General features: G+C 42.7%; 1 protein-coding gene across 1 annotated transcript; it reads left to right on the forward strand.

Annotated features, from left to right (window-relative positions):
- The first annotated feature begins 259 nt into the window (after window positions 1-259).
- On the forward strand, window positions 260-9,570 carry LOC110982929 (octopamine receptor beta-1R-like). The gene is made up of 2 exons (XM_087137333.1): window positions 260-5,467; window positions 6,450-9,570. Exon 1 carries the CDS (start codon window positions 3,113-3,115, stop codon window positions 4,232-4,234), a length of 1,122 nt encoding a protein of 373 aa, XP_086993459.1. The 5' UTR covers window positions 260-3,112; the 3' UTR covers window positions 4,235-5,467; window positions 6,450-9,570.
- The last annotated feature ends 4,169 nt before the right edge of the window (window positions 9,571-13,739 follow it).

Consider the following 13,739-nt stretch of genomic DNA (forward strand, 5'->3'; position numbering starts at 1 on the left):
GACGAGACTCTTCCACCCCCAAGATAACAGCACTCGAGGCCCAATATACGATGTTAAAAACTAACTTATTAAGTGTCTGTATATGTCAGCTATACGATCCTTTACAACGACAGCATGTATGTCTGATAGATGACACCGGTATTTTGGTCCCACTCTAACTCTCTTCGGGGGTAACAGTATTGTCGACTATCATTTTGTTGTGATTGCAAAAGGTCACAATGTCTTCTGGTCAGGCGCCGGTGCGGATTCTGTTTTCCCATCACAAAAGAGACTGTTCGTCCCGTTTTGGTTCAATTACGAAAGTGGGGTGCGAAAGTGGGAAATATATTGGGGCGCAGTATTCTTTGCCTTTGTCATCTATTTTACGATACGGGTTTTGCGCGCTTATGATTGATTTCACCGTCCCGATTTTACATTTGCCATGTCACTTTTGCTTCTGTCAGCATTCTGATTTTACTATAAACTTCCCAAGCTCGTTTTATTCTGCCAATCTGCTCCACCTTCAACCATTTTCTCTTGTCAAATCCCTCGAGAAAGCCAACATTTCCTCGAGAAAGCTATACATTTCCACGCTCAGAATTTATATAACGTTTACATATTCACAAAAAACACTTGCAATATTTTGTATTTCCTGTCCGTCCATTTTGTGCACATGCATGGTTTCCATCTGAGAGCCAAGTTGAGCGCGGTTTCCTGAAAATGGAAAGTATTAAATGTCAAATTAACTGAAACTAAGGTTACGGGTTCTGAACGCGTACGTTCACGGCCCGTAGCTTTTACGAGTTGCTTTCGCATGCACATCACAGACGACGTTTCTCGTCGAACCTTTGGAAAGTGTAAAGCGCAAAAGATCACACTTTGCCACCTTGTGAGTCGTTCCCGAGAAAATCTTTACTTAACTGCGACATAAATGAAAAAGACCTTACATTTTTAGGGAATTTTGCCCCAAACGTGATCAAAGATCACAGGGCCTGTAGCTGTTATGAAAAAAAATCGAAAATGTGTATCTCATGTTTGTGTGAAACGCCTTGTTGTCGCGAAAACTGTTGGAAAACCCAACCCTTTATAATTATGAGCTGCAAAAAACACGCGCATGTGCACAGACTAAATGGACCAGGTGAAACTATGCTTCATGTCAACGAGTCCAACTGTAGCCTAATGAGATACTTCGACATGCGTTGGGTTCATTAATTTTATAACAACACCGAAGCGCAGTTGGCAAAGATTGTATAAAAGTATGTGCAAGCAATCATAAGGTTTTATTCGGAGGATCAGCAATGGACCTATGGCCGTTGGTAAGTTAGCCATGCCCTAGCCCAGGTTGGACGTTGTCTTCATTTCAGTACGACCCTAAGCCCCTAAGACAACCGCGTGGAATTTTGTACGTTGAGTGTTGTTTGTCTGAGATTTTGCGAGTTCGGCATCCATTTTGTATATCCTAAATAGAGCCTGAAAGTTGATCCCTGGTGGCGCGCTCCGGAACCCTCAGATGGGAAAAATAACGTGGAAAGATTTTAGAATTTGTGTTAGATTTTTTGTTCAGTTACGTCTTAAATATCCAACTAGGGAAAAGGGGCTTTGGAAAATATTTGCTAGTATATCAATTTTCAACTAAAGAATCACTTGACCTAAAAAAGAAATATCCTGCCAAAAATTGACCCACCCCTTCCGAAAATCTAAAATACATGAAGAAGGGTGCTATGTAGCAGTCTTGTATGTTGCTTAGGATTTAGGGTTTGAAATTTTATGGTAGTTTGTCGGTAAAAGCCGAAATAAAAAAGATCAAAATATTTTACACACTTTTATAATTTATAAGGTAATAAACTTAAAGCAATATTCTACTTTCACGAAATATTCTAATATTTTATCTAACCTTTGCACAACAACTGCGTGATGTCAACTCAACGGAATCTGGAACCCATCGACTGGTAGGTAAATATTTGCAACGTTATACAATCTCGTTTTCACGAAAGCACGGGCACGAGAAAGCAAGGAGACCTAGGTACGATATCGCCGGACGTGAAAGGTCGTGACTAAAATTCGTTTTTCACCCATCTCCAGGTGCCTTTCCTAAATATTACTTGAGGAAGACAAAGGTAAAATTCCAACATGAGTGTTTCCCGGGGGTGGTTTTGGTTACGAAGTATTATTCCAAAAATTATCGAACGTGATAGGACGACCCAATGTAAAATCCCCATAGGCACACCGCGCGAGGGTTCCGGAAGCTCGCTGCGTGACCTTTTACTTTCAGGCTCTATTGGACGATGATTAAAAGCTGCACTGACGCAAGTGTTCCCGAACGATATAAGGGGAACCTGCAGCGCTATTAATTGAAAGTGTTGGATAACTAGAACAGCTGAGACACGCCTTTGGTCGATGTGCCATAGGCAAAGCCCACAGCGATTTTTGAGCTGACAACCAAATTTGTTAATCGAATCTTGCTTGTGCTGGGCGAGGTTTGCATCTAGCAGCCCCATGTAAAATTGGCCCTTACTATGTTTCCCGATTCGATTCCAGCCACATGCATTGAAAGTAAATGTCACTTTAAATGCAGTAATGGGTCTTTGATCAATACGCTGCTTCCGCACATCGATAAGGTCTGATTGTTTTTTTCTTAATGTCCCATTCACATCACGGCTGCTTGCCCTAGGGATTCTCAAGTTCTCCCGGGGCCGCCTCGCTGACTGCCAGGTCAATTGCCTCATGTACGAACTGGTACGGTCAAAACATTGAGGCGGTAAATGAAGATATATTGAATTTGAAAATTGCCTTCTCGCATTACTTGGTGGACGGGCAGAATACCTCGGCAGCGGGAGCTGCTTGCGTTGCCATCTGCCATTCTCCCACATTTCTGAAGCAGGGGAGGTATGACGGATATCCAAATCACTCGACAGATTTATAGTTAATGATAAACCATCACCATCTTTCTTCTCCTGCTGCAGCCACACACGCTACGCCCGACTTCGAGTGGCCACATTGCGCCTCTGCCTCCGTGCAATGGCATGAGGGTTTGAACTACGCTAAGTGTGTCGTGAGCTGACTCCAAGCCAAGCCCGTGGAGTAGTGCCAGTGAACTTGGAGGGGGGGCGAGGGGATTAACCGCTGCGGCAGTATGGCCGCCACTGCTGAGACCTTGAACTTGGAATCGACCTCTCGTTCACCGAACGCGACAGTTGATGAGGTTGAAGGCATAAGCACCGCGGTGCTAGTTTTCAGAACCCTTTTTATCACGTTTGTCTCGGTATTTACGATCGTCGGTAACCCGTTCTGCATCGTGGTGATACGGCGGACGGCTGTCCTTTCCGACAGCGCCAAAGTGTTCATGATCGCCCTGGCGGTTGCCGATTTTTCCGTGGGCGTCATTGCCGCGTTCTCCATCGTGCCAGCGGCCACAGGGGACTGGTTCTGGGGCGATCTTCTCTGCAAGGCGACCTCGGCACTGGTGACAATATTCTGCCTGGCCTCGGTGTCCTTCTTGGTATGTCTGTCCGTCGACAGGATGATGGCCGTTACCAAGTCGTTGCACTACCCCAGTATCATGACCCAACGGCGAGCCGTGATCATAGCCGTCAGTGTCTGGTTAACCTCGGTGGCTATCATTGGTGGGTCGTGGGTCGCCAGTCCAGCGGTCGAGTACAGCAACTTTTCCGCGACGTGTGCCTGGCAGTGGGACGCTAATCACGTCGCGTTTGCCTCAGTCGTGTCCACCAGTTTCTTCATCTTTCCGTTCTTGGTGCTGTCCGTCATGTACTTGATAATGTTCAATATCAGTCGCAAGCACGCCCGGAGAATAGCCAGCCAAGCACCCATTGTGCCGGTGGCCAGGGACGCTGAGGCCCGACCACGAGCCCTGACCGTCTCGCACCAGCTGAAAGGGATTATCAACCCTGTCCATCCTCCTCACGGCGACCGTAAGGCCCTCAAGATGTTCTCTGTGATCACCATAGCCTTCACGATAGCCTGGTTACCCTACAGCGTGTCCATCCTCTACAGCAGCATTCGATCGGAACCTTTCCTCCACTGGGTAGGTTTCGTAGTGACCTGGCTCGCGTTATCCAACAGTTGGTTTAATGTCATCATCTATGTGTGCATGAACCGAGCTCTTCGAGAGACGGCCTTACGCTTACTCAAGAAGAACGGGCGATGTTCACACCTACCTCCCTGCTGCTGCTGCAACAAATCACGGGCGGTTGTCCAAGCGCCTTCGAACGACCAGCAAGCCTTCAATACGTAAACTATTTGAACAGACATTCTCATACGAGAGACAAAATTTAGAGAATGTATCTTCTTATACCATCGGTATGAAATCGTACTTAAAATTAGCAGGGGGTACAATACTTTGTAGAGGCTTTTACGTGCACCCCAAATCCATCTTTACTGGAAATGGTATCGCGTGCACAACTTCAAAACCTGAGTGTTAAGTGGTTTTCAACACTGCAGTATTAAGCCGTTACGGGCTAACTTTGTAATTAGATACCAAAAGGCAATTATTGGAAGTTGACTGAGATGTTTGCCCACGATTTATAGCCTGAAGTTTCCTTATTATAGTCACGCTGATATATTGATATACATTCTGTGAAAGGGGTTCTGTTTCTTTCTAACTCAAAGACTTTTAAATACATTCTGTTCAGATTTATTCGTCGAATGTTACTTTCAGGTCTTTGGCGTGCACAAGGAATGTATGATCATGTAGCCGATGCACGTGTTAGATAGTGGCATAGGCATGTGACCGTAGCGACGCTGTTGACAATGAACACACTTAGATAGATGTAATTAATTTGCCTCATGCCTGGTGCAACACGGGTGACGTACAAGTTGTCCTAAAAAGGCAAACAAAATGTCAGGGGTGTTCCCTGATAAAAAACAGGACATTCTTTACTAAGTTCAATTTGTCCTCTTTCATTTTGACGTCAGCAAGATGATTGGTCAAACTGATCATCAGAAACGATCTGACTTGGTTTTTGACACACCGTGGAGTGATGCATCTTGCATGGATGAATATGATACGCGAGTTCGTGGTAATGGAACCGTGTGTGCCTGGATTGTAAACAGTATGGTCCGATCAAAAGACGTCAAAGTATCACGTGAGTACATGGTTTTCCGACATCGCCCATCGTAGGCAAGCATTTTGTTAGCAACCGTAAGTCAGAGGATGTACACTTGAAAGTAGGTCTCGTTTTCATTTGAACGTAATGGAATTCTTTGTCAAAATGGCATAATGGTCAGCACTTGTGTCATAATTATACAGTTGTTATTATTGTTCTGATCAGAACTGGGTGATGGAATCTGTGTTTTCTCCATACGTTTTGTCATTCGGTGATGTAGAGGCTTGCCTGTGTTTGGCGGCGCGTTCTTCGCATGGACTTCATTTGCAGTATTAAACAAAAATATGGATCCGTAATGCCCTTATTAGCGCACATCGGGCATTGAAGCCACCAGCGGCCATCTTACAGTGCTGAATACAAAGGTAATACAAAGGATTGCTCTCTATTGTTAACCAAATTTGCTATTGCACTGATTGTTAAAATGGCAAACAAGCCAACCATCACCTTGATTTCTGCACGGTAAAATGGCCGCCTGTGGCTTCAGTCAGTAGAAAGGCGTTTTGAGTCCAGACATTTTCGTACGACGTCCGTGCATGGGTTTTCGATTGCAACAATGGCGGATTTTCGTCTGGTCATGTGAGCACATTCAAAGCATCCTATGCAAGGTGCCCAAAAAAAAATACATACATTTGCGGCAAATATGTACCGGTATTAGTTTTTGACCGTTCACCCCAAAATCCTTGATCCAGTTTGGGACACCCAGTACATCATGAAGAAATATGAAGCATAGGCCTAATAATTTTTGGAGTCAAAACCGTTCATACAGTATGATATGCTGGAATTTCCTCGCAGTGAGACATATTGCAAAGTGAGCTGTAATATTTTACCAAACAAGAAGGGTTTAGCCTAAGAGCAAGACTTTTGCACACCACGCAAGTCTGTAACGAAAGTCCCCTGTGTCCCCATACCCGAACACACCCTCGACATACTGTAACAAATTAACAGACCCATTGTGCAGAAAAAAATGACTTTAACAATAAGCAACTTAGGTCTATGGTCGTTTGATCACTGTGGGTGTGAGGACAAAATGCGCAAATAACGGTGCCATTACAAATGCTCCAAATTACACAAATGGATGTACCTACAAAGATAAGCCTTATTGCTGATACCGCATGGGTGATTTTGCACAATGAGATAACGGCATTGTGGGAAGGAAAAAGGAGCAAACACAACCCCTTTTCCTTCCCACAATGCCTTTCTACCGTTGTGGAAAATCACCCATGCGGTATCAACGACACGGTTTATGACTACTTGGAATGATGTGCTGTAGTGCTGTAGACGAGATCCATTCGGATGAACCGGTATTTTATACGCAATAACTACATGTATAATGTTCCATTTCAGATCGAATATCAGTGAGTGCTATCAGAAAGTACCCCGACGACGTCAACCATCAAATGAAGTACCGCATCTTAAATTCTGCCTTGATTCAAAGCGAACATTTAACTAAATCCCTGCAGAGACAGCGTGGGGGCCTTGCCCGCACGGTGCTGGGAGTTCGAAGACGGAGTGCGAGCACTTCACCAGTCGAGCTCTGGCATGCTACTTGAGTGAATGTGGGCTTCCTACAAGACATATTATAACTGCACGTCTGTACAAGTTAACGTTCAGGCTTAAAGGGTTACAGACACAGAAAACATTTAGTTCGCGTGAAGTATTTCAAAATACACGGTAGTCTCTGTCTATACCTTGAACTGAAACAGTGTTTGCCCTGTTAGCCAAGCTACATCAAACACAACGTGGTCTATTGCAAGCGTGTGATACTGCCTGTATTGTGCGCTGTGTACATGTACACTGTACAGGGTGTCCCAGAAAAAAACCAAACCCAGAGGAAAGGGGTTAATATGCCCAAACCATGAGATATGATTATAATGTATAAGGATCTCCGAATAGTAGAAGCAGTATTCTCTCTAATGATATTTTAATGGTATCCCTCCTGTCATGCATGACTGAACACCATTGTCTTGAAAATGGGGCATCATGGATTAACCAGTGAATGAGGTTGTCCTCTGTTGCTTGTCCTGGATAACATATCAGGGGCACACCAATTATTTACACATTCCTCCTACAACTGGTTCCCCTTGGCTGTTCGACAAGTTGCTGTCGAACTGCAGCAACGTTTTCAGGAGTTCGCACTGTGCGCCTCCTTCCTGAATGACCCCTATTCAAATTAAGGCTTGTCCCACGTTCTCGGTATTTTCCCAGCTGGTCGACTTTGCAGGTGGAGCCCTATCAGGGAAAGTTTACCTAAATGCAGCTTGGGTGGATTGAAAGCTCTTGTTTTCAAGAAATGTCATCACGACAGACACTCTTTGCTCTTTGGTAAGTTGCACCATGTTGCAGACTTGCTGTCCTGCTTCGAACACTTTTCAACACTGCACTGGCCTACCTCGGGGCAAGTCAACACATTTAAACCGGATTATTGCATAACTTGAAAGTGACAAAAGGCAATTTTCCCTCATTAACATGACCTTTTGTTATCACTTTCGTCTGGCGATGACGTCATCCAATCAGCCTTGGAGCGCGAACGGCCACAAGGCTTTTTTGTGGGCGGGGAAACGCAGGATCTTTTTTATTCATTTTGAGGTCACAATTAATAGGGTAAACATTAAATTTAGGATGTTGTTGAAATGGATACGTATTTATTATTATTTGGAAATATTTCACGGGAACTAAATGTTTTCTATTTCTGTAACCCTGTGATGGCTACAACAATACGTTTGGGGCGTGTTTCATGGTTCATATTCATACGCCGGTCATGGGTTACGCCTACCACTGTGGAAAGAAAACTAAGGCTGACCGTCAGCGCAAAACAGAAGAAAACATCAAAAGTGTTTTGAATACGACGCAAAATACGGACTTTTGCAGTGATATACAATTAGCCAGAGAAAAAAGCCACATGAAAAAAAAATATCTTTGACATTGCGAAATGTCACGCTGGTAAAAAAACAAAATTGGCCTCAAACGTACTAAGACGCGTCCAAACAAGTGTGGAAAATGGCACCTTTGATTCGAATGTCCAGACATGTTAGCCACTGAAAATACAGTTTTAAATATGTAAAATGGACAACTAGACAGGGAGAGGTACCTCAATTACTTTTCTTGACATATAAGACGAAGTGGCAGCAACGTACAACTGTACATGTATGCTAGCCGATTACTTATTGTCAACATGCAAAGTACATACATCGCCCCGATGGTGCTCTACCTCAGTTGCCATGTCGTGACTTATCCATCATGTTCCCACCGAATAGTGATTACCTCCTATTCCATGTTGATAACCTTAACAATGGTTGTCTCTCCGCTCCCAAATGATGATTTAAAAGGCTGCATAGACTCCAATCTTCAGCAAGCTTGGTAGCCTCATCAGGGGCCTGTGACGTTAAAATGGACCAGACACCCATTTTTCAAGAGCGGATCACGTTTCTGTGTCTTTCTGTCAAAGCGTGTCGTTAATAGTTTTCTGAACGTAGATGTGAAAAAAATGGTCTATCCACGTCTTAATTAAACATTTCTTTTGTGGATATAAATGCGCGTGCAAAGTTCTTCACTTTTATGAAAAATATCCGCTGTAGTAGATTACCAACCCAACAAACGTAGTACCTAACCCTTTGTTAGCAGACTCAGTTCGTTAGGGACACGTCAATAGGTTCAGGTTCCTATCATGCAAGAATTCATAATAGGTTCACTTCAGTATTCATTGCGGTCAAAAATGGTTTGTAGTGGTGTTAGCCGACTGTTTTCCCATTGAAAACATAAGTTAATGACCTTGAGTTATAATTTGTGTAATCAAACTTCACCGAAGGACTCCTCAGATTTTCGGTGAAAAGTCAAAAACGTAATACAGAAAAAAGGTTTCTCTGACAAACATGGAGAGCGATAAATGACTTTTTCCTCCTTTTTTTTAGGATAGAAAACTTTGAGTCTTCTATTGAGAAGTTTAAAAGCTGAAGGTACAGAAACTATACAATACAAGATACGATTTCTACAAGCTTAAAAGATTTTTTTTTTATTGTTTGCGAAGTCCTTATGTTCATTTGTTCTTTCCTCTCGTGCACAACCTAACAACTGTCTTTAAATAAAAGTAATTGAAAGAACAAAAAAGTTCACACATGAAACCAACTGTTAGCGTGCTTCTTTTGTTGAAACTAACTTTGAGTATCAGTTGATATGAAGAACACAATACAGATGTGTATGCTCCAAGTTTAACGACCGGTTCATACTTGGCGCGAAAGCGGAAATGAACGTGAAATTCACGGTGACGACAGATAATTCGCGTTGCAAATTCACAAAAGATAAATACATTTCAACTCGGGCAAAATTTCACTTCGTGTCGTCAGATTCGCTTCGTATCTGTATTTGCCTGCAGTATGGACCGGCCTTAAGACGATTTACAATTAGCTAATTTGCATGGCTGGGAAAGGAAAATGTGCCACCAAGGTGAGAAAATTGTTTATTTACGGTGAAAGATCAAATAAAACCGTTTATTTGAAGAAAACTAGACTTATTATGCTTCAATGAGTTGTAATTACACTAAAATCTTTTGCAACAGAATATTTACTGATGCCTTTGCGGTCAGTGGAAATGACTCCACTATTCGAGGATGAGAGATTCGATGAATCCATCGGTGATTTCAGTAGAAATCTACTATTAACGTTTAAAGAAAAGTCAACTACAAGTATGCGACGTCAGTAACCGCTGTACTGCCAATGATAACGGAGTATAGTAGAGACTTTTTGAGTGTTCTCCCCTCCGAGTGTAGTCACACCATCACAAACCGCTCGTATGAGTAGGGCGGAGTGTCATTTATCTTGCCTGTGAAGAGTCTGTGAAATATTGTCCAGAAGAGATAATTGGAGTTTGGCGCTGGAAACAAGAAAAAGCTTCTGGAATGTTTTTGTGAAGTGTTAAGTGACCTCGGCCAGCCCTAAACACCTGACAAGTTTGGCCAGGTTTTAGAAGGCTCCCCTCTCCATTACAACGGAAATGCAACTGAGAAAAGTTTACTCTCGAGTATGTGCCAACAGCAGTCCCGCGTCTCGGTGCATACTTGAAATTTCCGAGATTGCTTCACCTTGCTCAGAGAGAAGTGGTCCATCCCTTTCGCGTCTGTTTGTTCGCAATCTCAAAAGTGATCTTTAATTAGTCGGCAGGCCTTTCTGGAATTTGTTTTTTAAGGCCCAGGCTGCGGTTTAATAGCCGGCTCGGCGCAACAAACAAATTACCTTGACAGGAAGGACATCTATCTCCATCAAACGTGCTCGGAATGTGTTAGTGATACCTGCCGGTATCTGCCGGACACATCATGCCGACGCAATCGTGACGGACCGTGTGCATGTGCCAACGCGGTCATGGTGAAACGCGCGCGGCTAGAAGCGACTGAACGTGATCTTCATTGGTGTTGGAGCCCCCTTGTTCCATTCAGCGCAATTTGAAAGGAATCTCTTACGTTATACGGTTTAGTTATTTCATTATAGTTGACTTTGCCGGTGTAATTCAGAGAAAATGTGGAAGTCCGCGAAGACGCTCGGAAAAGGTTGGAATATGAGCGTATTTCGAAACAAAGCTATCCCATGGCTGAGAAATTATTTTCTTCTGCGCACACAGGATTTCTTCAGGCATCAGCCTTTCGACAATATAGGACTATACACACAACTGAAATGTGCAGAATTTAATAAATATTACGAAAGTTGGAAAGATATTTAAAATAAGAACATTATGGCATCCACTTTTTTTAAAATGCTCGCCATTCTGTAATCAATGCATTGGATAATTACTTGAAGGTGAATATGAAACAACACTGTAAATACACATGAAATGACAGTAGGCCCTACTCAGCAGTCGGCCATATTGAATTGAAAGAAAGGTTAAATTTTTCATTTTGAATGAAAGTAACGAAATAAATGTTTACTACAAATTAATCTCAGTTACGATGATGACTAAGTCAAAAAAGTTGTGAACTACATCTTTACATGTTTTAAGCAGCATTTGAAAAAATGAAAGTGAGGCATGGAACCCAAAATAGTCTGGCACCAACCCATTTGACAGATTACATTGAATACGATAGATTCAGGAAACATGATGAAAAACGGCTCTGTGAATAGGGTTTAGTGTAAGAAGTGCAAATCTGAAAAACGGCTCTGTGAATAGGGTTAATGTAAGAAGTGCAAATCTGATACTGTCTGATTCTGTCCTCTTCAAAGACATTTATGCAAGTGCTGTGCATCTCCTTTACCGGAAGGTACCGGTAGAAAATTGTTAATTAGATCGGTATGTTGAACTAAGTTGCCAACGTTTTAATTCCTGACATAGGCTTACCATGAAATTGAAATTATACGCATTTGTATTTGATGTAGTTGTGAATCTGGAATTTGGAAATAGTTGTTCGCGGTACGCGCCACTACCTCTGACTCGAACCAGCTAGCCGATACCGGTAAGTTCAGTGGTCGAGTGGTTAAGACGTCTGCACTAATAAGCAGGAGGTCGTGGGTTCCAGTTCCATCCGAGTATCCTTGTGGCTCTTTTTCAAGCCTTCGGGAGAAAACACTGAGTTACAGCGTTATAATACACGTTGGGCGGGCAAAAATCCAAAAGTGATTAATTAAAATCTCCCCGGCGCAAATCCATCCTTGGAAAGAGTTGTGACTTTGTTTACCTATAAGATCTCAAATACCCCGTCTTTCAATTTTACCCTTTCTTAGTATCAACAGTTGAGAAATGAAATGTAAATTGGGTTGTTATGCTCCCCTCACCCTGTTTGGGGCAAGCAGCAGCCCGCGGTAATTCTCTTCTCTAAAGATGACGAGGAGCGAAGGTTATCTCACACCACCAGGAAACGAAACGTGCACAGCAAACAACACTCGAGTGAAAGGCACGTTTCGCTTAGACATACAAATTAAGCGAGCACGCGCGCATTAATACCTCACTCGTCACTCCTGTACCAATAATATGGCTGTGTCCAAATATATCGGAATGCTATGCTCCCCGAAAGCAGATTTAATGATCCGATAAGTTAGTGGTTTATCTGGCGGTGATCATTAACTTAGGCATTGAATACTGTAATAACAAGTCAGCCTAAAGATTGATGGGTAATCAATGCATTTCTAAGGGGTAACTCCAGCTTGGTCACGCGCGCTTTATGTAACGAACGGTGAACGTCAGGATTTAATCATACACAGCGCGCTTTATCGCGTTTTCACAAACAATTACTTTTCTCGTTATATCTAGGAGGCGACAGTATAGTATATGTCACTCACACATCACAATGTGAGAGTGGGCAAATGGAAATGATCTACCCTACCATTAAAAAAGAAAGGAAGAAAAACAACTTTGCAATATTTAAATACTTTTTGTCAAGCAAAACCCAAAACCAATAGGGAAACACTTTAAATGTGACTGTCATTTTAGGACTGTCCATTTTTTCACGTGCATAAAAAAGTGTACTTTTTTCTGAATTCCCCGAAAGTACAAATTGGAATTTCTGTGCTGGATTATTTCATTACTGTTTCATTTTTTTTAAACCGCACAAGTCCCCTTTCCCATACCTCTCAATAACATCTACGCAACTTCTTGTGTCAGTATACGCACCACTGTTAAGATTTTAGAGCAGATACAAGAAAGGCACATTAGGCCTATTGACAGCCTACGAAAAGCCAATTAAGAGACAAACTAAATTTCAAACCTAAAAATTATCGAGTAAGAAACGAGTTGGGTATTCAAAGAGAGTGACAACACGGGGACTAAGGCAAAGCGAGCAAGCAAAGTGACCAACCAACAAAATTCCCTAATGACGTGAGACGTGGTGTAGCAGGCAACCGATGATTAAGTCAGTAAAAATGTTGCATCCAAGTCTTAAAACATAATCAATCCACTCCATTCAATATCAATATCCTTAAAGACATTAGAATACTATAGAAACATTCAAGAATCAAATGAAAATTTGACCTGGCAGTTATAAAACCAGGAACAGTCAAAAAGTCACATTTAGAATCCAATGACTTATAAAGAAATGCCTTATTAATGCAGAAAGGGTAAAATCACTACCGTCGGAAGGGAGGGGGCAGGGGGCCAGTGACCCCCCCCCCACTATTTTGACTTTGGGGGGCTGCCCCACCTACACACTTTTTGCAGGTCCTATAATTGGGCGGGGCTCAATGGATCGACTTATTTAATGGCTAGTGTCTGATGGTCTAACAACTGCCCCCTCCCATCCACTTTGAAAATCGTTGTGCCGTTGCTGGGTAAAATACATGAAAGAACAATTGAGAATCCACAACCAACGCTCAAATACACTTGGGATCAATTAAAAACGTAAGCTTGAAGAACATAAAAACGTCATACAACAAATAGAGCAATCACTCAAACGAGTCGATCATAAATCCACTATATTTCCTAGTTTACCGCCTGTACCGTTTTGTGCTGAACCGTACTGTTACGCCGTTCAATTTACACTCCACCCCACGGCCGTCTTGTGTCTTGAGGTCAGTTCGTTTCTCGGATTATTCTTATCGCAACCACTGCAGTTTCGCTCACCCATGTAACCAAAGCACGCGTGCGCATCTTTAACAAGCTAAGCAAACACCGGCATGAAAGCTCCGCGAACGGATTTCCTCACCCCAGTGTGCAGACCTTATG

This window comes from Acanthaster planci, linkage group LG05 (genome assembly GCF_054643075.1).
Source record: "Acanthaster planci isolate LZ-2023a linkage group LG05, COTS_SCS, whole genome shotgun sequence".
Classification (NCBI taxonomy): domain Eukaryota; kingdom Metazoa; phylum Echinodermata; class Asteroidea; order Valvatida; family Acanthasteridae; genus Acanthaster; species Acanthaster planci.